The sequence below is a fragment of the Hevea brasiliensis genome, chromosome 1 (assembly GCF_030052815.1).
Source record: "Hevea brasiliensis isolate MT/VB/25A 57/8 chromosome 1, ASM3005281v1, whole genome shotgun sequence".
NCBI classification, from domain to species: Eukaryota; Viridiplantae; Streptophyta; class Magnoliopsida; order Malpighiales; family Euphorbiaceae; genus Hevea; species Hevea brasiliensis.
In genome coordinates this window covers 81192717-81219846 of record NC_079493.1, presented here as the reverse complement: position 1 = coordinate 81219846, position 27130 = coordinate 81192717, and the positions used below count along the sequence as shown (strand labels likewise).

General features: G+C 33.9%; 2 protein-coding genes across 5 annotated transcripts; one reads left to right on the top strand and one right to left on the bottom strand.

Moving 5' to 3' along the window:
• The first annotated feature begins 1004 nt into the window (after positions 1-1004).
• On the top strand, positions 1005-15401 carry LOC110660281 (probable RNA 3'-terminal phosphate cyclase-like protein). 2 transcript variants are annotated; one of them, XM_021818531.2, is made up of 8 exons: positions 1005-1274; positions 1415-1471; positions 2222-2500; positions 2780-2929; positions 13460-13638; positions 13717-13892; positions 14014-14224; positions 14721-15401. In XM_021818531.2, exons 3-8 carry the CDS (start codon positions 2296-2298, stop codon positions 14928-14930), a joined length of 1131 nt encoding a protein of 376 aa, XP_021674223.2. In that variant the 5' UTR covers positions 1005-1274; positions 1415-1471; positions 2222-2295; the 3' UTR covers positions 14931-15401. The 2 variants fall into 2 exon arrangements, with proteins under 2 accessions (XP_021674223.2, XP_021674222.2); XM_021818530.2 differs by lacking the exon at positions 1415-1471.
• Positions 15402-19771: 4370 nt separating this feature from the next.
• Positions 19772-26145, bottom strand: LOC110660279 (geranylgeranyl transferase type-2 subunit beta 1). 3 transcript variants are annotated; one of them, XM_021818528.2, is made up of 10 exons: positions 25915-26145; positions 24469-24522; positions 24177-24327; positions 23871-23987; positions 23468-23531; positions 23167-23315; positions 20715-20848; positions 20533-20631; positions 20353-20428; positions 19772-20035 (listed from the first exon to the last, which is right to left on the bottom strand). In XM_021818528.2, exons 2-10 carry the CDS (start codon positions 24520-24522, stop codon positions 19941-19943), a joined length of 939 nt encoding a protein of 312 aa, XP_021674220.1. In that variant the 5' UTR covers positions 25915-26145; the 3' UTR covers positions 19772-19940. The 3 variants fall into 3 exon arrangements, with proteins under 3 accessions (XP_021674220.1, XP_021674218.1, XP_021674219.1); XM_021818526.2 differs by having other exon boundaries at positions 23468-23534; positions 25915-26140; XM_021818527.2 differs by lacking the exon at positions 25915-26145 and adding an exon at positions 25766-25896 and having other exon boundaries at positions 23468-23534.
• Positions 26146-27130: the final 985 nt, after the last annotated feature.

Below are 27130 nucleotides of genomic sequence, written 5' to 3'. Positions count from 1 at the left end.
ATATATATGTGTGTATTCCTTTACTCTTTGTCGTTCTTTCTTTATTTTTTATTTTCTTTCGATAATTAATTATAACATTCCCTCAAATGCTAATTAGAACTTTTAATTATTATATATAAACTATAGTGAAAGAAAATTTTAATTTTATTACATATACATATGCTTTTATCTAATTTTATTATTGTTAACTAAACTAAATATTATTAATGATTCAAATTTAATATATAAACAATTTAATTTTTATGGGATAAATGGACTATTAAGTAATAAAATAATCATTAAAATACATATATAAAAGTTTAAAGGTCTGTGTATCGAGAGAGAGATTTTTAAATGATGTGTAAAGAGAGAACAAGTCAAAGAGAAAGGAAGGAGAGGGAGTGAGACTTGATATAAGGAGAAAGTAACTATAATAGTTGGATATATTAGTGTTAAATTTGAACATAAATTTAAAATTTAGAGAAAAATATAAGAGAAGAGAGATAATTCATATTTTAAATCACGCCAATATCAAAATTACGTAATTTTGATTTATTTATTAATTTAGTATATATAAAATAGTTCAAATAATAAATAATTATATTTTATAAATATAATTTTATATTTTGATTATATTATAATTTGAAATAATAATATATTATTTTATATTAAGAGCATGTATTTATTTAATGTTGCAATTTTAAACCTATTATAAGTATTAACTTTTTTTTTATAAATTAAATTTAAAATATAAATAATTATATTTTTAAAATATATTTTATATTAATTATATTATATTTTTAATTATAGAATATGATAATTAGTATAACGAGTCCACTCATGCGCTTAACCTCGCGATTCTATTTAACAAGCTGAAAATTGGACCGAGATTTTATTGAGTCGACCTCGAGCCGCTTCGTTTGTCTGAGAATACAAGCTGCAGAGGCCCTAAACCTAAACAACTAAAACCAGACGCAATTCTCCCTGCTCCTCTCTCTTTCTTTCTTTCTGCGCTACTCCCCGACCCCACACTGCCCCCACCCCATCTTTTCTCCCCTTCTCTGCCCGACAGGCCAGTGCCCCCACATCGCTTCTGTGCCTCCTCGCGGCGCCTCCTCGCTGCTATGCTGTGACTCATCTTGTCGATTCTCTGCTGTGACACATTCTTATCGGCTTTCCTCGTCGCCTTGCCCCCTCGTTTGCCGTCTCGCCAGCCACCTGCCCCTCAGCTCACCTCATTACTAGAAAGCTAGAAATCTGGAATCTCGCTTGCCTCATCTCACCTCTATAAAATAGTGAGTTTTATGTTTCTTGTGTGTTTTTATTTTTGGTTTTACCAGACAGCATGAGGGTTTTATGTTTTGTTTTACCAGAAAGCTGTTTTGCTGCTTCCTTTTGCTGTTTTGCATGTGGGTTTCATGTTGCGTCCCGCCAGTTCTTGCTTGGGATTCATGTTGTTGATGGGTCTTCTTGTACGTTGATATTGTTTTGGGTATGCGATATTGTTGTTGTTGATTGGGATTCTTTTTGTAGATTGGAATTTTTCTTCTGTTATTTGTTGTTGATTTATCTTGTATATATTTGTTTCATTGCCAATTGAGGATTTGAGACTGTAATTGTGGATATGTGTCTTGCTCTGTTATCGTGGCTTTCTGTAAACCGATGAACTTCTTTTCGGTTCAGTTTCTATAATTTTAGATTTCTTTATTTCGGTTTTGTTGGTTCCGCTCAGTTCGGAATTTTAGAACCGGTTCTTGCTCATGCGGGTAATCTCAAGTCTGTTTACCATTCCTTCCACCAGTGTGCTGGGTTTGGTACTTTAGTTGGGTATTTAATGTTACATGAATTTTAGAAATTGTTTGTTCCTGTTCAGTTTTAGTTTCTGGAATTATAAACTTAGAACTTCCTGTACTGATGCTCTATGATTCTGTGTAATTCTGTTCTAGAGTCTTGACTTCTATTGTTGGTTTAATTTCTGCAATAATAATTTTTGTAATTTCTTTGAACGGCAAACTTGGCTTCATCTTTGAACTTAGTTGCCAAAAATGAATTCAATTTTGAAACTGTGAAAATATTCTTCTGATTTGCAAAACCATATTGGGATTTGTGGGAACTGGGAATGACTGAGTGAACAGTTTTTTTCCCTTTCCTTTTTCCTTCAAGAAAACCATAAAACCAAACTGTTAATGAATACCCCTACGGCTCTAAAGCCTACTCACAGAATTTTTCCTTTCAAATTTAGGTTTTCAATTTCACCAACACAGAAATTGATTACTCGGGATTCATATCCACAAATCAAAGCTACAAATTGCAAAGATGGGGAAGGTAACTTATAAGAGATTCAAAGGCAGCCAAAACCTCCGCCTGAGACTGCTATTAGCAACCCTCTCTGCCACTCCTGTTCTTATCGAGGACATTCGCGCTGATGAGACACTGCCAGGCCTCCGACCCCATGAGATCTCCTTCCTCCGCCTCCTTGAGAGAGTCTCTGATGACTGCCTCATTGAAATAAATGAAACTGGTAATTGCTCTGCTACATTCTTTCAACCATTATGTATTCTGATAAAAAAGGTAGGAAGAGTATATTTTCATTTGAATCAGTATTGATTAGGGGTTGTGGTTTATGGGATTTATCTGTGTATTAATTTGTTTAAAATAAAAAAATGGGTTTCTATTTGTATGCTTATTGGCTTGAGATAAGCATTTTGTTTAATGGAACAATTTGCTATGGCTACTTTTGCTTTTAGTTTCACTTATTTTATTATTATTATTTTTAAATTTGACGAAATGTATGTGGCAGGCACGAAGCTTAAATACAAACCTGGAATCGTGATGGGTGGGAAACATCTTGTGCACGATTGTGGTGTTAGTCGATCAATTAGTTATTTCCTAGAGCCATTGGTTGTTCTTGGGTTGTTTGCAAAGAAATCCCTTATGGTAAGACTCAAAGGTATGGCATGTCCATTGGATTTTTGCAATTTTATGTTCATTTTTGTTACATGGTTTCTTGTTCTGTTGATTACTGTTATTATCAGCAGTGGACTCTTTGCCATTGTATTTAGGGATAATCACTGAAAAAGCCTTAAACCTTTCTCTAATTTGCAATAATAGCCATTAGTTTGAAAATACCGAATTTTAGCCTACAATTATTAGTTATCTAAGTCGTTTAAAACCCTTTAATTACCTGTAACTTCAACTCAGAAAAGGAAAAATTGAGTCCATATACTAATATATTTGGTGGCCTATTATAAATAGGCCCATCCTTTGGTTGATGTATGTTTTCGTAATAGATATACCAGAAACTCATTTTACATATGATTAAATGGGCTTTTAATTGTTTGGCTGCAATTGCAACTTATGAATAAGGGATTGGCCAAAATTTGTCATTTTCATACTACAAGCAATTATTGCATAGTGAGACTCTTGTGTGATTAACCCTTTTAGTTAATACAATCTCTGCTTGAGTGTGTTTATTAATGTTTTGTGCTAAAAAAGAAAGCATAATGCAACATTTTTTTTTTGGTGGGTTTTGGAAATATATACTATTTCCATGTTGCATGAGATCCTTATTGCTATAGTATTGTAGATAGTTTTTTTTTTTTTGAACTTTTATAGCATTGCACTTTGATTGGGCTTTGCTTTTGTTAAAAATGTTAATTGCTTTCTTCTTTCAACACAAAATTCATACCACAAGCCTTGACCCACTGGTTTGAAGGACTAGAATCTAAAGTTCTTTTCATGCATGCTCTTCTTTTATCTATATCATTTTTGTGAAGCAAAATATTTTAATCATAGTTTCCTGAAATGCAGTATGTCTTGGATCGTGGGACGGGTACGCGATTCGCTACTTAGCTAAATATGGGGTACGTAAGGGGTAGACTTAGTCAGTACGCTAATTCAGAATGCGATACATGAATTATATCAATTCAATTTGTGATACATAAATTACAATTAATTAGTATAATCTCTATTTTAAAAACAATCAATAAAATAATTTTTTTTGTTAATTTTTAAATTTTTTATGATGTATATATTTTACAAGATTAATATTAGTAAAAGAAAATTTCAAAAATCTATTTTTTTATAATATACTATTAAACTTTTTTATCAATTAAATTTAAAAAAATAATAGTATTTTAAATAAAATGAGCTTTTAATTGACATTTAATGGACCTTATAAGTTAGGGCTTAATGATATGTATAACGCATTATAATTACTTAATGGGCCTTGGTAGACTTAATAACGTGTGAAACCAGCAACCAATATTCACTATCACCTAAGCCAACAAAGATTAAAACAATGACGCAGAGAGAGAATAAGAGATATGAGGCTTCTAGACAATTTCTCCTCCTTTCTTTTTTTAAGACTTCGGTGCTACTGCTTATTGTTCTTTGTTCTTACTTCTTCTCCTCTTTTTTTCTTTTCTTCTTTGTATACTAACATCCCAGGCACTCTTATTTTATTAAAAAGCAAGAGAAGAAAAAATTAGGAGAAATGAATAGGATCTTTTTCTTCTTCTTCCTTTTGATTTTGTGTTGAGCAAAGTGAAATGGGATCGCTTGATTTGGCGACCCAGAACGCGTTCTAAAGCAATTTGGGACAATTGTCTCACGCTTTGGAACAAGCAATCTAGGTCGCGGAACCCAAAGGGGATAGAAAAATCTGGCAACTATGATTTCAATATTTGTGTGTTCATGTACATATTTATGTAGGCATGGGGATTACATTCCATATGGAAATGTTAAGTGTGACAATGTACCATATTTTGGTTTTGAATGTTCACAAACTCAAAAAAGTGGTCTAATCTATTTCATAATTTAGTCGCATAAGTGCCTGTTAATTTTTTCAGACCATTTAAACCTAATGTCATAAAAAAAAAACCATCAAGGCCCAAAGTTGGTGTTACTATACCTTCGTTACAATAATTATTAAAAAAAATCTTATAAAACTATGCAGCACAATGAAGAAAACAAACACGTTCATGTGTTGGAAACAAATGAAATGAACCAAATTGCAATAAACAAAAGGAGGCTCCATTTCTAACAAAAAGAGGTCAAAAAAGAAAAGGAAAAGGGAAAAGCTTTGGAGCTTACCAGATTCGCCAATTCCCCTTGGGTTTCGTGATCTGGGTTGTGTGTTCCAATTTGTGGAATGTTTATGTACCAAATTGCTTGGGTACGTGATCCAGATCGCTGGATCAAGCCAACCCATTTCAATCACTCACCACAAATCCAAAATCTAAGGGAAGAATAACAATCACTCGCCACAAATCCAAAATCTAAACGAATAATAAGAAGAACAAAGAACAGAGGAGGAAGAAGAAGAAGAAAGAACAAAGATGAATAAGAAACAGCAGTAAAGCCCGAAGAATAAGAAGGTTTGAGTCCTAAATAAAGCGAACCCATTTCAATCGCTCGCCACAAATCCAAAATATAAGGGAAGAATAAGAACAGAGAACAAAGAATAATAACAAGTAGCAGCAAAGCCCAAAGAGGAAAATGAGAAGCATTTGACTGAAGAAGAAGAAGAAGAAGAAGAAGCAATGGTTTCTCTACTCTCTAGGCGTCGTTTTCTTTATGATAAAATTGGGCTACTTTTTGAATTAATATATGTTTGGTTTAATGAGTTTTAGAGGGCAAATATAAGGCCCATTTTTTTCATAATAAGGAAAAGCCCATTGGTTGCATAATAAGGAAACTAAATTATAAGGCATGCTCTACAAAAAGCCCATCATATTCAAGTATTACTGTATTTTTAAATTTAATTAATAAAAAGAAGTAAATTGAAGAAAATAATAAATTTTTAAGACTTTCTTTCTATTAAAATTAATCTTGTAAAATATATTCACTAAAAAAAATTAAAAAAGAATGAAAAATTAAACAAAAAATATTATTTAATTTGTTTTTTTGAACTTAGGATTATACTAATTAAGTGTAATTCACGTACCACGAACCGAATTATAAGATTCATGAACCGTTTTCTTAATTGGCATTCCATCTAAGCCTACTTCCCTCGTATCCCATATTTAGTTAAGTGGTGTACCGTGTACCCGTACCACAATCCAAAATGTACCACGTTCCAGGTAACTATGCCAAGAACCAACAATAACCCAGTGGCTTTGTAGAAAAGATAAAAGGATAGCTTTGCAGGACGGGCTAATCGCCTGTGAAATTATTTCTACAAATTATTTACTCCCAATTCCATTATGTAAGAAATTGGTTAATATTCCAAATATGAAATTTAAGACCCTTTCACCTACATCCTTGTCTTAGCAATCACCTCGCTTCCTACCCCATTCATTTCCATGGTCCTTGGCCTAGTCCATGTCTCTTTGAATTGCTTCTCAGTCATTCCTGCAAAACACAATTCAAGTTGATCAAACAACAATTACCAAAAAAAGAAATTGAACTAATTACATAATTCTTCTTCTTAATTATCTATCGATCACTTGCCTCTGCCCATGGCAGCAGTGGAAGAGATGCCTCCCTAAATAGTCCAGGTACCTATCATATCCCTGAGTCCTAGTCGACTTAAGTGATGTGTTGCATATGTTGATTGTAGTCCATATTCAGGAATTTATTTACAGTAAAATGGTGCAATTTGCTCAATGGTCAATTTGCCAATTTTAACAATATACCACCTTCAAAATTGCCAAATGGTCAATTTGCCAATCTTGACAATACACCACCTTCCAATATGCTAGGAACACCAATCAAGTTTCTGCCAAGCAATTAAATTCCAAATTTTTGCCAATTAATTAAAAGCCAAATTAAGGGCAATATATGACAATTTATTAAACCAATAAAATTCTCATTGATTTCAACTTTGGTTTGCGTATTCTCTTCACCAACACTTACAGCAACATTATTAAACTCTTGTTCCTAAACCGAGTACATTACCCCAACAAACAAAATGTCCCTGATGATATCCAAACTAATTTACTTTGCAACAAGACCAAATAGAAGCAAGACCCAACATATGAAAATGGCTAAGAATTTACCAATGTTCCTTACTGCTATTATATGTCACTACTGCTTCACTTTCATCTTTCTTTTTCTCCAATTTCAAGTTATTCAGCTCTTACCTTATTTTGTTCAGCTCATCAAAAATTGCTCTAGCCTTTTGCATTTTCCTTAGCTCAATATTTTTGATCTTAAGAATCTTCTTCTCCTTCACTAGGCCAATTATCAATTCCTTGGTCCATTTTGGTGACACACAATCAAGCCATTCAAAATACACGCAACCTTTGTTGTCAGCATTTTAAAAATCAAATAACTGAGAAAAAAAATCAATTAACAACAACCCATATATCTTACAATATTCACACAACAATGAAGATTACACTTTTACTCTATATGAGTTGCAGCCATAGAAACTAATTCCAAGGTTCGTTTCTATCCATGGTGTCCAAATCTTTGCATTTAGCTGATAGTAACACATCACAGGGGCCACATTTTCAATCATCTGCCTTCCCATTCTTGAATTTGCCCTAACAGATGAAAACGATTGATTCAACGAAGCAGATGATGCCATTACCCTTCAATACTCCTTTACAAATCATGAGAGAAAGAGAGATGGACAGGGGTTAGATGGAGAGAGATGAATTTAGCTGCAATAACTGTATTCGATGCATGTTAGTGTCATTCTCCCATGTGACATGCATGTGACTTCATTTTGGCTTAATGGATATGATTTAATAAGGATTTGGTCCTTGATTGTGCTTTTTTTATGATGTTAGGGGTTTAAATGGCCCAAAAAAATTGACCGGGGTTCAGGTGACTATTTGACCAATTCTCAAGGGCCTAAAAGAGCCTTTTGCCTTTTATATTTATATAACTGTCAATTCCTGAGGTATCAATTATGGTCAGGACGTGGAATGGCCTTGCAATAAGACAAGATGCTGGTGCAGGTTGTTCAATCCAATTCAAATCCATCCTCAAGTGAACTTCAGCTAACTTGGTGTCTTAGATTTTAATTTATCTGGCATTTTGTTATCTTCTTTTGAGTTTTGGATGTGGATGCTGCTGCATCCTGAATTATTAAACCTTTCAAGTGTGAATTGACCTCTTCCCATTCGATTCAAATCTCCAAGAAGAATTAATTGTGGTTATTGATATGCATTTCTGAATTATATATCTTAATTATTCATAAATATAAAGCTATTGGGATGCTAATTATTGCACATACTCTATTAAATAACCAAGGCCTGCTACTTGGTTCTGACTTTTGAACTATGATAGAATTGGAGGGCAATCTAGCATGTAGGATGTTCAAAGCCTACTTTGTTGAGCTTAAGAATTATCAGTTCTAAAAGATCTCTTAAATTAGTTTGGATATTCACAATAAGAGATTGACCATTTTCATTTCTTATGCTCTGTAGAAAGAGATGATTCTCATTGATTTAAATTAATCTGTATATGGGTATATATATACAATTGATTCCTATAATTGTGTTCTACTAATTAGGAAGAAATCCTAAATAAGAAATCCTAAATAGGAATACAGAATACAGAATATACAGAGAAATAATATAGTAATTGACTTTTCATAACATAGTGATTGACTTTCCATAACACTCCCCCTCAAGTTGGAGCATAGATGTTAATCATGCCCAACTTGTTACAAATGTAGTCAATCCTAGCTCCATTCAGAGCTTTTGTGAAAATATCTCCTAACTGCTCTCCAGTTTTGATGTGTCCTAATGAGATGATCTGTTGTTGAATCTTTTCACGAATAAAGTGACAATCAATCTCAATATGTTTAGTCCGCTCATGAAACACTGAATTCGAAGCAATATGAAGAGCAGCTTGATTATCACACCACAATTTTGCAGGCAGAGAGGTCTTAAAACCTGTCTCATCTAGTAATTGAAGTATCCACATTACCTCACATACTGATTGTGCCATGGCTCTGTATTCGGATTCAGTACTAGATCGAGAAACTACACTCTGCTTCTTGCTTCTCCAAGACACTAAATTTCTTCCAATAAAAACGCAATATCCAGTAGTTGACCTCCTGTCAACCTTAGATCTAGCCCAGTCAACATTCAAATGCCCATGATTACCATATAGCAAACCTTTTCCTGGAGCGCCCTTCAGATAACACAAGATTTGTTCCAAGGCTTCCCAATGAGCAACAGTTGGGGAAGACATAAACTGACTTACCACACTAACGGCATAAGCGATGTCAGGACGAGTGACTGTAAGGTAGTTTAATTTTTCTACCAATCTCCTGTATCTCACTGGATCTTCAAATAACTCACTATCCCCTGCTAACAGTTGTAAAGTTGGAGTCATTGGTGCGCTACAAGGCTTAGCACCTAATTTTCCTGTCTCTGTCAATAGATCGAGGACATATTTTCTTTGAGAAAAGAAAATACTCTTCTTACTTCTCATAACTTCGGTACCCAAGAAATACTTTAACAATCCCAAGTCTTTGGTCTGAAACTGAGTTTGGAGGAAGGTTTTAAGAGATGAAATACCTGCAGAGTCACTCCCAGTGATGACAATGTCATCCACATAGACTACCAAGAGAATTAGACCAGCCTCAGATTTCTTATAAAATACTGAGTGATCACACTTACTCTTTTGCATACCAAATTCCTGTACTGCTTCACTGAATCTCCCAAACCATGCCTTAGGACTTTGTTTCAAGCCATAAAGAGACTTCCGAAGCCTACAAACTTTACCCAACTCCCCCTGAGCAACAAACCCAGGTGGTTGCTCCATATACACCTCCTCCTGAAGATCACCATGAAGGAAAGCATTATTGATATCAAATTGATGCAGGGGCCAATCATATGTAGCTGCTAAAGAGATAAACAAGCAAATAGAAGTAAGTTTAGCTACAGGAGAAAAAGTATCAGAGTAATCAACCCCATATGTCTGAGCATATCTTTTTGCTACAAGGCGTGCTTTTAACCTAGCCACAGAACCATCAGGATTTACCTCATCAGAATATCCATTTGCAACCAATAGCTTTCTTACCGGTGGGCAAGGCAATAGTTCCCATGTACCATTAGCATCTAAAGCCTCAATTTCCTCTTTCATAGCATCACACTCAAGGATGAGACAATTGCCTCATCAATGATTAGGGATAGGAACAGAGTCTAAAGAAGTAACAAAACACCGAGAACAAGAAGACAATTGATTATAAGAAACAAAAAAAGAGATAGGGTAAGTACATGAACGTTTACCTTTACGAAGAGCAATGGGTAAATTTAGATCAGAATCATGGTCAGTATGAGGTACAGGATCTCCAACGAAGTAGCTGGTGGAGGATTTGAGCTAGCAATCTCCAATCTCCTGGAATAAACATGAACAACGAGAGGTCGAGTAGGTCTAGAGACAGAAGGAACAGGCTGTGGGAGAGGACTAGACATTGGTTGGACAGTATATATTAAGAGATCATCCTCCTCCCCCTGACTCTCATACACAGATGATGGAGGAAAAAATGGAGTGGACTCAAAAAATGTGACATCTGCAGAAACAAGATAACGATTAAGAGTAGGAGAGAAACAACGGTACTTTTTCTGGGTACGAGAGTACCCAAGGAAGACACATTTGAGAGATTTTGAATCCAATTTAGTAACCTGTGGACGAACATCACGCACAAAACAGGTACAACAAAAAATACGGGGTTCAATAGGGAACAAAGATTTTGTAGGAAACAAAGTAGTATAAGGAATATCCCCGTTAAGGACAGAAGACGGCATACGATTGATAAAAAAAAACATGCCGTAGAAACTGCATTCGCCCAAAAGTGTTTAGGTACTTTCATCTAAAAAAGAAGAGCACGAGTTACCTCAAGAAGATGATGATTTTTTCTTTCGGCCACGCCATTTTGGGATGGGGTATCCACACAGGAAGACTGATGAAGAATGCCATTTTGTGTCATATAAGGATGAAATTGTGCTGAAAAGTATTCTTTGGCATTGTCACTTCTTAATATGCGCACAGAAATATTAAATTGAGTTTTGATTTCATTACAAAAGGCACAAAAGATAGAAAACAATTCAGAACGATTTTTCATTAAATATAACCAGGTAACACGAGAGTAATCATCAACAAAAGTAACAAAATAACGAAATCCAGTTTTAGATGTAACAGAACAAGGACCCCAAATATCAGAATGAACCAACTCAAAAGGGGATGAAGCCCGTTTATTAACTCTAGACACAGAAGACAAAAGATGATGTTTTGCAAACTGACACGACTCACATTCTAGTACTGATAAAGACTGAAATTGAGGACACAGCTTCTTCATGGTAGACAAAGAAGGATGATCCAATCTACAATGAGCTTCAAGAGGTGTTAAGGTACTGGAGCAAACAAGCGATCGCGGTACATGATTTTCCAGAATATAGAGACCACCTGACTCGCGTCCTCTACTAATAATCTGTTTCGTCGTAAGATCCTGAAACAAATATTGGTCAGGAAAAAAGGAAACAGAACAATTTAAGGTACGAGTAAGTTTACTAACAGAAAGTAGATTAAAAGAGAATTTTGGTAGACACAAAACAGAAGACAAAGAAATTGACGAAGTCGGGTTCGCAGTTCCAGAACCCATGACACAAGAAGTAGAACCATCAGCTAAAGTAACAGTAGAGGAAGTGAGATTAGACTGAAAAGCAGAGAGAATACTAGAATTACTTGTCATGTGATCTGTCGCACCAGAATCAATAACCCATTTGGATGAAGAAGACACAAGGCATGTAGTGGATTTACCTGACTCAGCGATCGCAGTGACAGGGGAACTGGTAGGCTTTAGAGATGCCTGATACTGGGAAAATTGTGCAAAATCCTCTGCAGATACCAAAATAGTTTTCTCAGAGGAAGATACTGTAGAATTCTCTGCTGCCATATTTGCCATCTGTGATCGCTGATTTTTCCTCTGAAGTTGCGGACAATTATATTTTGTATGGCCAGGCTCATGGCAATAATAACAAATGACTCCTCTTGAGTCCTGATTAGAACTAGCCTCTCCATTACGCTGATTACTTCTGTTGCCTATAATTCTTCCTCTACTTCCTCTTCTATTACCCTGTTGTCCATTTGGATTACGGCTAATAAGAGCACTACTGGCAGGCTGTAAAGATTGAGTACTCTCTGTACGAAGGACCCGTGTGAACGTTTCATGCAAAGATGAAATCTCAGAACTGGAGAGAATCTGAGATTTAGCAGTCTTATACTCTGAAGGAAGGCCTGCAAGAAAACTCATAAAAGCCAGTTGCTCCCGTTGGGCTTGCTGAACTTTCACATCAGGACTAAAAGGCAACAATACATTAAGTTCCTCATATACCCGTTTAAAATCCATAAAATAAGCCGTGAGAGACTTATCCTCTTTCTCAGCACGGTAGAATGCCTTACAAACATCATAAATACGGGAGATATTCCCTTTACCAGAATATAGAAAATCTAAGTAATCCATCAATTCCTTAACAAATTCACAGTGATTAATTAAACTAATTACTTCACTATGAATCGAGTTCCGAAGCTGCAAAAACAACTGAACATCCTCCCTTAGCCAAGTTTGTCGTGTATCATCAGTGGGTGGATCTTTAGTAAGGTGATCATCCTTATCAATGCTACGCAAATAGACCCTAACAGTCTTACTCTACTCCAGGTAATTCGAACTATTAAGTTTGTGTTCCGTGATCTTAGTCATCACCGGAATTACATCAGAAATAACATTCTTATTGTCTGCCATTTGTTGAGACAAAGAAAATTAATCGAAACGCTAATCCAAAGTGCTTATAGCAGCAAAATAACCCAAAATCACAAATCAAGCAAATACCGAAATAAGATCTGAGAGCCAAACCTCAGAAGTCCTTTAATGGTATACTGGATCAGGCAACAGCACACAGTGGTGGAATGAGGGGGTTGAGGCGACGCCGGTGATGTTGATCGGGGTTGAAATGGTCGTTCGGCGGCCAAGGTATCTCCTGAGCTGGGTAGTGAGAACAAATAGTCACCCTAGATTGATGATCTACTCTGATACCATGTAGAAAGAGATGATTCTCATTGATTTAAATTAATCTGTACATGGGTATATATACCTATAATTGTGTTCTACTAATTAGGAAGAAATCCTAAATAAGAAATCCTAAATAGGAATACAGAATACAGAATATACAGAGAAATAATATAGTGATTGACTTTCCATAACATGCTCAATAACAAGCCAGTAACTTGTTGCGAAAAAAAATACAGAAAGATGGAATTTGTGCTGCGATGTTATAACTAGAAAAAATTTAATAATGGTCTAAAACACTGATTTTGCCCAAAAACTAAACAGCCTTCAAAACTTGACATGTTACTTAAATGACGATGTTTTTATTTGTGATTTTCATGTTGTGAACAGAGCTAGGATTTTTCTTTTTTTTTTTAATTTTTAGGTGCAATTGGCTCTGATTGGAGGAAATTTCATTTTTTAATAAAGAACTTGTGCATTAACTAATGCATTTTGTATTGTTGTCAGGAATTACAAATGATTCAAAGGATCCATCTGTTGACACTTTTCGCTCTGCTACCTTACCAATGTTGAGGCAATTCGGAGTTCCTTCAGAAGGATTGGAACTAAAAATAGAGAGTCGTGGTGTTCCACCTCATGGAGGTGGAGAAGTTGTTTTATCGATTCCTATTGTTCAAAGTCTAGAGGTGAGATTGTGAATCCAGTGGTAGTTATTTATCATGTATTTTACTATTGTCTATTTTCTTATGTGTTCTGCTTTACAGGCAGTGACCTGGTCTGATGAGGGAATGGTTAAGAGGATTAGAGGAGTCACTTTCTCAACCAGGGTATCCTCTCAGTTTGAAAATACTATGATACATGCTGCCCGTGGTATCTTTAATCGTTTGCTTCCTGATGTTCATATATTTACTGATCATAAAGCTGGCCCTCAAGCTGGAAAGTATGCTTTCCTTAACTGTCATGTTTCACTTTTGAAATTTTGTTTTACTGTGGAAATATAGTAGAAAATGTATTTTTTAGTATGCTAGGGTAGTATTTACAAAGATCTAATTTGATGACAGTTCTCCTGGTTATGGGATTTCCTTGGTTGCCGAAACTACCTCTGGCTGCTTCATCTCTGCTGATACAGCAGTTTCTTATGTGCGGGGGAATGATATAGATGAAATGGAAGATGAAAAGGAGTTGATGCCTCCAGAGAATGTTGGTGAGCAAATAGCTTCTTTTCTTCTTCAGGAGATTGAGCAAGGTGGAGTTGTAGATTCAACACACCAGGTCTGTGTTATTGCTTCTTCCTCTCGTTGTTTTTAATTATTTGTTCTATCGATTTTGGTAAATTTTGTGCAGAAAAAATTTATTTTGCTGTTTAATCCTGAAACTTTGTTGACCATAAAATTCTATTGACTCATTCTCTCTTGGATGAACATATATGCAACTCTAATAATCTTTTTTTTCTTAAGATATATGGTTGAAATTAATATTACATTGGCATAAAAAGGGGGATGTGAATGCTGTTTGTGGATTAAACCCCTCTAAAGACTACTAAAGTAAGTAGCTTTTATACTGAACAGTATGCTTCTCAGCAAAAGAGAGGAAGAGAAGTTCTGCAATCTAATTCTGATTGCTGACAGGAAGAGTTAAAAGTGAAATGGATTTTTGTTGGTTGAGTTTCAAATAATACACTCTTTTGTGAATTTCCAATAATACACACTTTCTTACCGTCATTTCGTTCTTACCTTCTTATAATTGTTGCTTTGATCTTCTTTTGTAGGGTCTATTGTTTCTTCTCTGTGCTATGTGTCCTCAAGATGTGTCAAAGATTCGTGTGGGAAAGCTTTCACCGTATGGAATAGAAACTCTGAGACATATTAAAGATTTTCTGGGGGTTAAGTTTGTTATTAAGCCAGACCCATCAACAGGGACAGTTATACTCAAATGTGTGGGAAGTGGATTGAAGAACCTCTCAAGAAAGAGCTCATAATGATTGATCAGTTACTACATGAGATAATGATTCTTTGTCAGAGGATGGGCTTTTTGTAGACTCCTTTATGAGACGGCTTAATGTGGAGTAGAAAACTTGCAGCTTCATGAAATCCATCTCCTTCAAATTTTGTTTTCTCATTAGCCCTTAAGCATAAGGGGAGAGCACCTACTCTTTTTTATTCTTGTTTAATCATTATTTATTTTATTTCTTCTTTTCTTTAATCTTATCTTTAATACATCATTTTAATTTATAGTAGACGAAAACCTGGTTGTTCAGTGAGCAAAATTCGGGCAATTGTGTGGCCTTGCCAGTGGAGTTTTGTTGGGCTTGGTGTTTGTGCTTCCTTTAGTTTATTTGTAAAAGTAGGAACATTCAGTTGCGTTATGTTTGGAATATTTGGGTTTATGCTTTAGTAACATGTTTGACAAAGGAGTTAAAATAATGAATTAGAATAATTATTGGGATTAAGATTTAGTTATTGTTATTGATGAGCTTTAGTTTAATGATATTGAATCGCTCTCATCTTGCGTCAAATAAAACAAAGAAAAAGAAACTTGAAGAAATTTTGGAAGAGACAGCATTAGGGAAGATCTCGATGAAAAACTCATTTTGTTTTTCATCCCGTTTTGTTAATTGAATTTATGCAACTTTTTAATCGAGTACATAAAGTTTCATTGAATGGAATCAACCAGTTTTATTTAAATGTTATTGGAATTATTTTTAGTACTTTGAGATTTCGAGTTTATATCTCACTTCACTTGTATTTTGAGAGATCTCAAGTTCAAATCCAGCAAGTTTAACAAGCTTTGATTCTTTTCCTGGCTGCTATCAGAATTTGTCTAAGCTCATTTTAAATAACTATCCCCAGCCCCGGGTATCCTGTAGACAATATGGGCGGCTTTAGTATTGAGCTTAAGAGAAGGATGTGCTACTGGAGTCCAGGCAGCAGGATTGATTTCGTGTACATAGTGCATTCTTGGAACCATAGCTGCTTCCGTAAATTCATCCTATGAAGCCAAGCCCTTGGAGATGATGTGCACATCGGGTGTTTTCGCTTGAAATACTGAAGCATGCGTTCCTTCAACAGCCACCATGCAAACATTGCAAAAAGTTCCACAAAATCTAATTCATCTAATTGCAGTAGCTCACTTAGAAGTCCAGCAAAATTTTTTTCGCGAGGCAAAGGAAGCTGAAGGCCTAATGGGCTAACATACCTAGTTCTAATAGAAAAGGGGCACTCAACGAACAAGTGATCCGAGGTTTCTACTGCATCACCACACATTGCACAAATTAGATCAATGTCCACAGCCTTGTGGTGCAATTTATCTTGAACAGGAAGAAAGCCCCTTTCATCCGTATATGGAAAATTGACCCAATATTGCGAAATTTCATCTCATTTGAAGTAAAAAGATTTAAAATGTGCTAATTGTGAAATTGAATTATCATGAATGTCCTTGAATCAGTTAAATGTCTAACAATTTGAATGAAATTTCTAATAATAATAATAATAATAAAATTGCTAAATTAAAAATTATGAATAAAATAATACAAAAAACCGCAAAAGCTTATTTAGGAATCATATAATAAAAAAAAAATTCAATCGAATTTTTACATAATTATCATTGATTTCTATTTTTTAAATAAATTTTTAAATAAAAATATTGAATTTTTTTCATTATTAATATACAAATTTTTTTAAAAAATTTAATTAAATTCTTATAAAATTTTAGTTTCCAAGATTGAGAAAAGAAATTTTAGACTATGAATGACCATATATTGGATGAAGCACTGCAAAGTTTGATGTCATCCCCTACACAAATATGTAAAAAAATGTTTGTAAATATAAATAATATTTTTTACATATCTATGTGAATTATAATTATCATATAAAATTATTATATTTTTTACCATAATTTAGAATGAAAGCCTACATCCATTACTGTGCAAGGACTAAACACTTTAGTGAGAGGTCTTGTGATCAAATTTTAAAGTCTAATCATTAAAATTTTAATTGGTGAGGAGTAGAATTTTAAGGGGAAATAGCTACCCATATTATGTAATCTAGAACCGATCAATCTTTCAATGTAACATGAATGTTAAATAATCTTAGCATTTATTTAATTATTTACTTATGCAATATGGAAATGAAAAGAAAGAAGAAGAAAAAAATATATAGTTCCCATTATATTTTCTGATTACTTTATATAAAAAAGGTGAATAGGAAGGAAAAAAAAAGTTTATGGAGTTCATTTTTATTGTTAATACTCTTATCAAATAACCTTTTACTATTTATATGATGTAGGCATATATTCAATACTTGAGTTTACAATTTTTTTTTTTTACTTTTATTTTCATTTTAAATTAACGAAATTTTTTTTAGAGATTTCAAAAAAAACAAAGACATCTAATTTTCATTTTTTTTTTCTTTCTTTAATTTTTGTTCAAATAAAAAAAATTAAAAGGGACATCCGATAAAATTGTAACGATCGGGAACCAACCACTAGAGGAATTGTCCGCTTTGGCCATAAGCCTCACGATTGTCTCATAGGTGGAATGGAGAACTTCCCAGAAGGTTGCCTCACGGTTTTGTCTCATAGGTGGTAGAATGGAGAACTTCCCAGAAGATCACCCATCCTATGATTTCTCTCAAGCGAGCACGCTTAACCCTGGAGTTCTTTTAACTCTTCAGGCCATTCCACCAAAAGGCGACTCTGGTGATTAGTTCCCCATCTTATATATCATTACTTTTTTAACTCAATGTTATCTCCGTGCTTTGCCGATATGGGATTTGGGGGCTGAACCTGAAATCTTGCTCTAGAAACTCTAACTGGAGAAATATTCAGAGACCTACCCACGAGCAGCCATTGTGCACACCCAACAGGTGAGGAAAATTGTCCCACAGACGAGGACCCATAACCACCACATCGCAAACACAGTAGAACAAATAGAGCCACTCCAGCCCCAAACAAAACCAATAATAGAGAAAACTCAAAGACTCGGAGGAAATAAAGCCAAGCACACTAATAACCAAGTCTTCATCTTCTTTGCCGCCTGAGAGGATGAAGAGCCTAAATCTACATACCAAGCAAATAGGCTGAGCCCTGCCAGAACCCACCAAACGATGAGAAAACAAAGCCAATCTCCTTAAGGGGGGCGCATACAGCATTTTTAACATCCCAGACGGTTGTTACCTCGGAAACAACCTAGAATTTTGGCCCCTTGCACTGGTTAAGGCCACCTCAACATACACAACACAAACCCACTATCAAACCCTCACCAAAAAGCAAAAGAGATCTGCCCTAAACAACACAAAAAGTTCAAATACAACCCAATCTGGAAGTGGGGGTAGTGGGGAGGGAGCTATCCAAGCTCCAGGTAGGGGAATGGCCTTCCTCGACCCTGGAGGGGTAGAGGAAAGCCCTCACATAAGGAAGAAAGCTCGACTAGAGAGAGAGAGAGAGAGAGAGAGAGACAGAGAAGAGAGAGACACTAGTAAAGAGCAATTGGGCTACAAATGTATATATTTTGTTCGAATGGAATTTGTTGGTGTGGGATTAGTGACGCTACCGATAGGGGTGAGTATTCGGTTCAAATCGAACCGAACTAAACCGAACCGAATTAAATTATAAAATCAAATCGTAAATTTTAGAAATCGAACCGAACCTAAATTGGTGAAAAATTGAATCGAACCGAACCGCTCTATTTCGGTTCGGTTCGATTTAAATCGATCGGTTTGATTTTTTATTATTTTGTAATTTAGACTTGATTTTCAAGTTATTTGATCTAATTTTAACTTTAGTTTGAACTTAATAACCATTAATCAATGAAATTAAACAATTAATATATATAAAATTAAATATAATTCATAAATTTTCCATAAAAATAAATCAATTCAAAAATCAATTCGGTTCAATTTAGTTTAATTTGACTATATAAATCACTATTCAGTTCGGTTCGGTTTAATCGATTTTTTTTTCTCTTCAAAATCGAATCAAACCGAAATAACAGAAATTTTTATAATTTAAAACTGAACCGAACCAATTGAATTTTAAAACCAAACCGATTAAACCGAATTGATTCGGTTCGATTCGATTTTTCGGTTCGGTTTGAACTGAATTCTGCTCAGCCCTAGCTATCGAGAGTGATATTTGAGGTTATTTCCATACAAAACGTGGAAAAAGCACAAAAGAAGTTTGCGCCCCTCATAGCAATTTAAGATGTTATTTGATGTCACTGTGAATCCACGCGATCAATCTTCGGATGATGTCAGCTAGTAATAAAAAAAATGGGTATGATTAGTAGCTTACTAATTAGTTACATCGACGTTTAAATTAGTAATTTCATTAAGAAAATGTGAGCCTGTAAAAAAATTATATAAAATAAACATACTTGACATGTGAAATTATATCAAAATTTATAGAGTAAGATATTGATAAGCGTTGGAGATTATTCCTACAAAGTCTCAAGTTATTCGACTATGATTTGTCCAAGATACCCAAATTGTTGAACCAAATTCAACCAATGCTCCATTTGTCATTAGTCGGATCTCTTTACTGAATATTAAAGCGCCAAGTCTCTCCATCGGGCAACCACTGACTGTCTAAGTAGACTATTTGACTATTTGACTCTCTGACTGAGACATTTGACCATATGAGTCGGTTTTTTCGAGTGCGTCATATCAGTATTAATTCCTTAACTTAAATCACTCGAGAAAGACACTTTCGTCCACTCTTTCAATCAATTTATTAATCATCCTCAATTGCAATAATAAATAGATTCCTTCTCCCACGTGTTTGCTTGATAAGTTAACTAATGATAATTCAAAGTTGATAAGTCAATTCAAAGTGAATTTATCTTGTTTTAAATAACCATATTAAATGTGTGATAGGTTTCTGAAATACTCCATGTAAATCCAAATAGATCAGGGGTACAGTGCAGAGCAACTTTAGTTTATGAAATGAAAATGATTTCATGATGTCAATGTTGAAGATTGCCATCTAATGACAGTCACTTCCCAAAGAAAATCCTATTTAAAACATCAACTGGCATAGCGTAAGCTGGATCTACGGCCTTCAAACCAGGATATTCAAGAAGGGCAAGACCTGCGCCAAAAAGAAGCCAGAAGTGGAAATTATCAAAACCTTGACCATGGGATACGATAAAAAAGGCAGACAAACATTCCCAAGTTATATTATTATGTATTTTTTAATAAGAAATAGTGAAAAACTCAATGATGCCTAAATAGGAAAGGAGATTTATCCTAATTTGGTAGAAGAATCTACATTTGCAGCCTGGAAATAAAATATTTGTCACTCCTAAACAGAGCAAGAGATTTAAGAAGAATTGCCTAATGGCTATTAGAAAACCACACTTGCACATCATATAATACTCAAATAAAACAGAATGATGCTAAAATTACCAGCAATTCCAAAAAATGTATGGAACACATCCACAGCATCATCAGGTCTATCTGAAATCCCTCCATTTTCTTTGTCCTGCAAATTTCAACACACGTAAGTCTTGACTGCCATTTAAGAAATCAAAATGCCAGTAATATCATCCCCAGGTTCTCTACATATTCCAAAAATTTGACATTCACCTGACAGTTTAAGATGAATTTAACAAGCTTTTCCTTGTTAATCCAATGAACTCTGTCAATCATAGTCAAGCTAGAGAGAACCCACCATGAGTAGCAAACCTGAAATGATTTAATACAATCATAATCACAATGGCCTGAAGAGATGTTCACAGAAAGCAACTCATATTGAGAGAAATACCCACATCAGGAAGTTTTTCAGGGCGGCCATTTAGACCTCCAGACTTGACTTGCCGCTCACATAACCACCACCCAAGGAGGTCCTTGTCAACAAGATGAAGAGACCCCGTAATAGCAAGGGCAGCCAAAGAACAAAAAACTGCAAGTCACAAGGAGTGGAGCAAAATTTTTACCAATTTAGTGTCTCATTTTTTGACATGCAAACACTACAGATGAATAATGATCAATCCACCTATCTGACATCACTATTGCAACAAATAAAGATAATTTTTCCTTGATGTCCCATCATTGAATTTTGCAGATATCATAGTAATCAACAAATCTATTGTTAATTGTAAGCTGTAACAAGCCATAAATTGAAGCTTATGAAATTGTCACCTGCAAAAACTAAATTAGCAACTTTAACCAGGTAGAAATTGTTCACACGAGGGTGAAAAGCAATTTTATTTCTTTCTTTCTATTTTCCTTTTCCACTTATAAAACAAATAAACAAATAAATAAGAGGGTAAAAATAAAAAGAAAAATGAGACTGTAGGTCATCTGAGGTTGAGACTTGAGAGTTTAAATAACTATTGCAAACGTGGTGCAATTTCAGAGAGAGAATCTGCTGTTTCAAAGTTTTCACAAACTATTTCAGGGTTCCCTTCAAAAAGCAGAAAGTGCTGTGTTGGTACTTGGCATCTTCTGCAGAAGGAAGTGTTACATAATTACATTACAGGTTGAAAAGAAAAAGTATTCTTTTGTTATTTGAAAATTAGAAATAACTCTTGGGTCGAAAACTGGGTAGTTGAAAAGTGATCTGCAGGAAGCATTTTTCTTTGAAATTACTATTTTCTAGTGAATTGAATGGGAGTGAAATATGTTATCTTTTCCCCTTCAAAGGCAACATGTTTCATGGATGAATGAAAACTAGTTTTTTAATTCAACACATGGAGCTCTAAATAGCATGTGCAAATGGGAATGGGATATTATGGTAAGAATAAAAAGTAACCTTCCCTAGAAAAAAAAAAAAAAAAAAAAAAAAAAAAAAAACCTTAACATAATGACATTTCATATCACCATAGCTACTCATATTACTAACATATAATGATGACTAGGGAATCTGCCAGAGTTTGGTATAACTGAAGATTAAATTAAGAAGATTATGACTTGGATCATATTTAGTTTAGGTAGCCAAGAACTTACAGGAAAGAAGAACCTTTATCATAGGAACCATTTTAATAGGTTCAAGCGCACCAAAACTTAAATTTTGTAGAAGTGAAATGTAAAGTTTTCAACATTTGAGTGATTCAAAAGTGAAACCACAAAAAAGAAATTGAGGCATTTGGTAAGAAAGGTAGTGATGAGAAAAAATTGTGCTTGAGGATTTTGAAGGTTCCATGAGTAATCTTTAATAAAAACACTAAAAACTAATGATCGCATGTCAATTATTCCATTGGAGGATAAAACAGAACGATATACGCTTTTAGCCTAGTACAATATTTGCAGAATTTCTCAGAAAGTACAATATTTGCAGGGACTTTCTCAGAAATAGAATTTCAAACAATGCAATTATACTTTACAGGAACCTGTAAACATCAATAATGCACATTCAATGGGGGTGTAAATTAATCATGTTACTCATAGAATACTCGGACTCAACTTTTGAATTACTCAAATTCTATAGTCAAGCTCAAACTTAGGGATTAAAATACTCTACCCAAGTTGCTCACAAGTCTAATCAAGTATTTAATTTTATATAACTAAATATATTTCAAACTAAATATCCTATTTAAATCATAAATTATGATATGTACAATTTATCCCAAATATGTAAAAGCAAAATGTCAATTTGAGCTTAAACTCAAGCTAACTTTAGTTTATTTGAGTTTTAAATCAACATCAGTTACAAGGTTAATTTGAATTTTTTTATGACAATTGAATCAACATCAGCTTAAGTATAACATCAAGCCAAATTTGAGTATGAAAATAAAGCTCAACCAAGTTAAAATTCAGTTTGGAGTTTAGTCAACGTAACATACAGTATAGACTCAACTTGGCTCACTTACACCCTGAAATTCAATTGCCAAATCCATTCATGCAGCCTAAATGACTTTTTCAATAAAGATAGGTATTTAAAAAAAAAAAAAAAAAAAGAGTTGCAATTAAAGAGTTTAACAGGAGAAGATATACTTTCCACTAACCACGAGTGTTGACCAGAGGGCAAAGGGCATAGCTAATTGACATTTAAAATTGTATTAATTATTTTTGCATTGCTAGTGCATAAGCATACTTAAAAAAATTAAAAATAAAATAAAAACAAACAAACACAACAACAAACTGATAATATCAATTCTAAACAGAATTTCAACCCAGAAACGCATATTAAGTTGATAAGAAGCTAAACACATACAAAATATGTACAGAACCAAAGTATAAACTAAAACATGTAAAATTCTATGGTAACATCGAACATACTTTGTCCAGCATGAGATTCCCCACCGGGAGAGCATCCAAATCCACCATCCACATTTTTGCAACTTAAGATGTAGTTCACAGCTTTCTCCACGTTTATTTTATCCAGACGATGCAATAAAGAGAGACAACATATAGCAACATAAGAGAACCTGTAAAAAAATAGAATTACTTTGGTAAAGTGAATTTACATGTATAACAATTATTTCTTGGGGGGGGGGGGGGGGGGTGTGGGGGCGCGGGGCCGGGGTTGGGGCGGCAAAGATATAACATAGAATTTAATAACAAGAGAAAAAAAAAATACCGTGTATCAATTTCACCCCACATGTCCCCAGAAAAGGATCCATCTTCATTTTGCAGTCCAACAACATCTGACTTAGAACTAAGTAAAACCAGAAATAGATGGCCTACGATACTTTTTGGATTCTTGTTTCAATTCATCAGTTCTGTTGATACACAGATTTCTCATAGGGAGTTATCAAGGCCTATATCTATTTTTCCATATTTCAGCAACCAAAAAGAATAAATAGTTACTTTACCAAAAAGGTAATTTAGACATGTTATAATAAGCTAAATAGGTATTTGCAGGGAAAAAAAAAATCATAGTTATCATGAGGATTTTTTTGGTAACAATTGTTTATCTCTTACACACTATACCAATTCTGTTAACAATTTCAAAGTCCACCCCACAATAACAACAAGGATACAGTTTGAAACTTTATCGATGTCAAGAACATTTAGCTTGTTCAGAAGAGCTAAAACTTGTACAGCACTAAGGGTGTACAGAACATGAGGGTCATGTCCAATGTTACCAGCAAACCCACCTGCAAAACAAACAAGGATCATCTTACCAAAAACATCTAATGGTTTTATCCTTTTGCCTTCATACTAATAACTAGCCATAATGTTTGTTGGATTCAGAACTTCCACATTGTAAGTGGATTTTCCCTGTGACTAATGCATGAAAATAAATATAACAGATAAGGCAAATAAAATGAAGTTTCTTTACATACCAGATTCATGTTGGCATTGCATGATCCATTCAGTTACTTCTTCTGAATCAACTACATCAAGCTTTCCTAAAAGATCTATACAGGTCAATCCCCAGTATGCTCCACTCATTGTCAAGTGCTCCATCACCAAAGATTCAAAACTATCCTTCCTCTTTTGTTACATAATCAACCATAAATCCAGAGAATGTAATCAAAGCAGTAAGCAGTCAGGTTCAATGACACGATTATGTACTTAAGTAACGTAGAAAGAAGAATACAGATATAGAAGCAGGGAGTGTTAAATAAAACAAACCTTTCGAACTGATAAAATGTATTCAACATGGTTATCAACTGCTAATTCCCCCATCTGTAACATTAAGAAAATTTTATTTCACACTCACAGTAAATTTTAATTTTGCATACTTTTCAATGGCAGACACCAAGAAATAAAGTTGAGCTCAAAAAAGAACTTGGGTACTTGAATTAAATTTAACTGAAATAGATATAGGATTTGAATAACAGTATCAGTCCCAACCCCAGTCACAATCCCCAAATTGGACCATAAAAACAGAATCAGCTAGAACTCCAGTGATTTTTTTATAAAAAGATTAGGAAAATGGATAAGATTTATGGTTTGACAAGAATTTAACTAAATATGTGAAATCTTTAATACTCCCAATATCCAAACTAACTATTAATTTTATAGTTTAAAGTAACAATTATAATAAAATGGGAATTACATATCCACATATTTTGAATTGCCCAAATCAGTCTAACCCTGATTAGAAATCCACCTTCCCATCTGAACTCATATCAAAACCGATATCAACTACTGGAAAAATTCCAGAACCAGTTTATTTTCTTTTATTTTTCTGAAACTTTAATCATAACACAGCCAAAGAAATTACGACAAAAAAATAAATGCACTTATTCTAAAAAATCATTTGCTCAGAATTCACAATCAGAAGAAAAGCAATGTTGAAGTTGATTAATCAATACTAAAAAAACTAAAAAGGGTACATCATATTCAAAACAGTAACAAAAACAAAAAGCACTCAAAAAGACTGAACTTGATAGAGCCTATAGGAATTGATGGTAAGGAAGGGTAGAGACAAATGAGGGACAGTAAGCGAGTCAGGATGTGAATAAGACGGGTAGAGATGAAAGGGCTGAGCCTCTTTGGGTTCGATTCGGTTTAAAATAGGAAAAACCAAATAAACCGCATTTAATAGGATAATGGATCCAATCAAACCGAATAACATGACCTAACCGAATTGAACCATTAGGTTCGGTCCATCGGTTCGAGGCTAAAATCACAAAAATGAAAGCAAAAGGAAACAATCTGATCTGAAACGTCTCAAACTCATCGGTCAAAGGAAACAATCTTAGCATATTGTTATCCAACACACGCCAGATTGCTCACCAACATCATGCAAATCCCAAATCCCAATTTCACAAGTAATAAGAAAAAAAAAATTCAAAACATGATTAACATTCAAGCTATCAGCCAGTAGAAAAGAAAAGAAAATGAAATCAAGAATTCCAAATTGAATCCCAGAAACACTTTTGCCTTGCATAATTAAAAATTGAAACATCTAATTCCAGTTTACCGTTCCCTATGAAGATCTCAAAGCAGGAAGACAGATTTAGAATTTGCAAACAAAATTCAACAAAACCTTTGGAGCTCAACTCTACAATGGAATCGGATTCCTGAGAAAAAAAGACCCAGGAAAATCAATTGGGTTGTAAGTTACGATACCTTCAGCTGCCGTGAGCCGCCAAACAGAGAAGTCGAGTGAAGTGAGACCTAGTGATAGGAGAATAGGAGTCAATAAGATCAGAAGAGGAGGATGAGGATGATGGGCGGCGAAAAAGAGAGGAAGACGACCGCCTTAATCTCTCGGTTGAGCTAAACTTCACCGATCGTTTCTCAGTCGAAAAATCCTCTAACTTCAAATTGATACTGGATGATACTTTTCTGGCCAAATTCCACAGGGACTAGGCAAACTAATGGGGTGGCAATTCAGTTGACAATTTCTCAATAGAAAATTATTATTTAACCTCTATATTAGTTTAATAAAATTAATTATTTTAATTTTTTTATTTTAAAATTTAATCATTAATCATGCACTTTTATTTTGTACACTATTTAATTTTTTCTATAATTTAAATTAAATTTTATGTTAGAAAAAATTGGGATCGCACAACTTCTCTCCGTAAAGTCAAGAAAAATTATTTGAGTACGGAACATAGGACACATCGGTCTCTTTCACTCTTTTAAAAATTTCTTTGTCCCTTACTCTTTCTCCCTCTTTCTCTCTCTACTCATGTAAATTTCTTTTCTCGTCGTCTCTTTTTCTTAAATGACATTATCGCTCTTTCAATCTCTAATATAAATTAATTCTCAAAAGTATCTATGATTGAAAAATAACTGAATGAAAATGGCATATTGATTCCACAATAGCAGGTATCAACCGTTATAAATAAATTGTATGCTACATGATAGAAAAAGAAAAAATTGAGGAGAATAGAAAAGAAAGTGAAATATATAAAATTATATATATTTAAATAAATATATATTATTTTATAATGACACTTCATGTATGTGAAATAAAATAATTTTTTATTTTAATTTTATATGAATCTATAAATATAGATAAGGTTTTCAAATTATATATATTACTTCTATTTTTTTTTTCTCTTCTAGTTTTTATAAATTCTATTCATATAAATAGATGTAACTATTTGTGTAATAGATAAATTTATTTATTAATAGATACATCTACTTGTTAACAAACACATCTGTTAATAATTTAATTATAAAATTAAAATAAAATAATAATATTATTTTATACACATACATATTAAGTGTTATAAAAAAATAGTAAATAATTATTTAAATATATATAATTCTATATATTTTACTTTTTTTTTTCACTTCTTCCCTTTCTTGCATTTTAACAACGTGAGAATTC

What these genes read in the sequence shown, in the direction of transcription:
- LOC110660281 (XM_021818530.2), top strand. Translation starts at nt 2,296, where the DNA reads ATGGGGAAGGTAACTTATAAGAGATTCAAAGGCAGCCAAAACCTCCGC. An exon ending in CATTGAAATAAATGAAACTG is followed by an intron (nt 2,501 to 2,779) that starts GTAATTGCTCTG and finishes TGTATGTGGCAG; the next exon opens with GCACGAAGCTTAAATACAAA. An exon ending in TTGTAGATTCAACACACCAG is followed by an intron (nt 14,225 to 14,720) that starts GTCTGTGTTATT and finishes CTTCTTTTGTAG; the next exon opens with GGTCTATTGTTTCTTCTCTG.
- LOC110660279 (XM_021818526.2), bottom strand. Translation starts at nt 24,522, where the DNA reads ATGGGGGAATTAGCAGTTGATAACCATGTTGAATACATTTTATCAGTT. An exon ending in GGAATCTCATGCTGGACAAA is followed by an intron (nt 20,849 to 23,166) that starts GTATGTTCGATG and finishes TGTGACTTGCAG; the next exon opens with TTTTTTGTTCTTTGGCTGCC. An exon ending in TACATTTTTTGGAATTGCTG is followed by an intron (nt 20,036 to 20,352) that starts GTAATTTTAGCA and finishes TTTTTGGCGCAG; the next exon opens with GTCTTGCCCTTCTTGAATAT.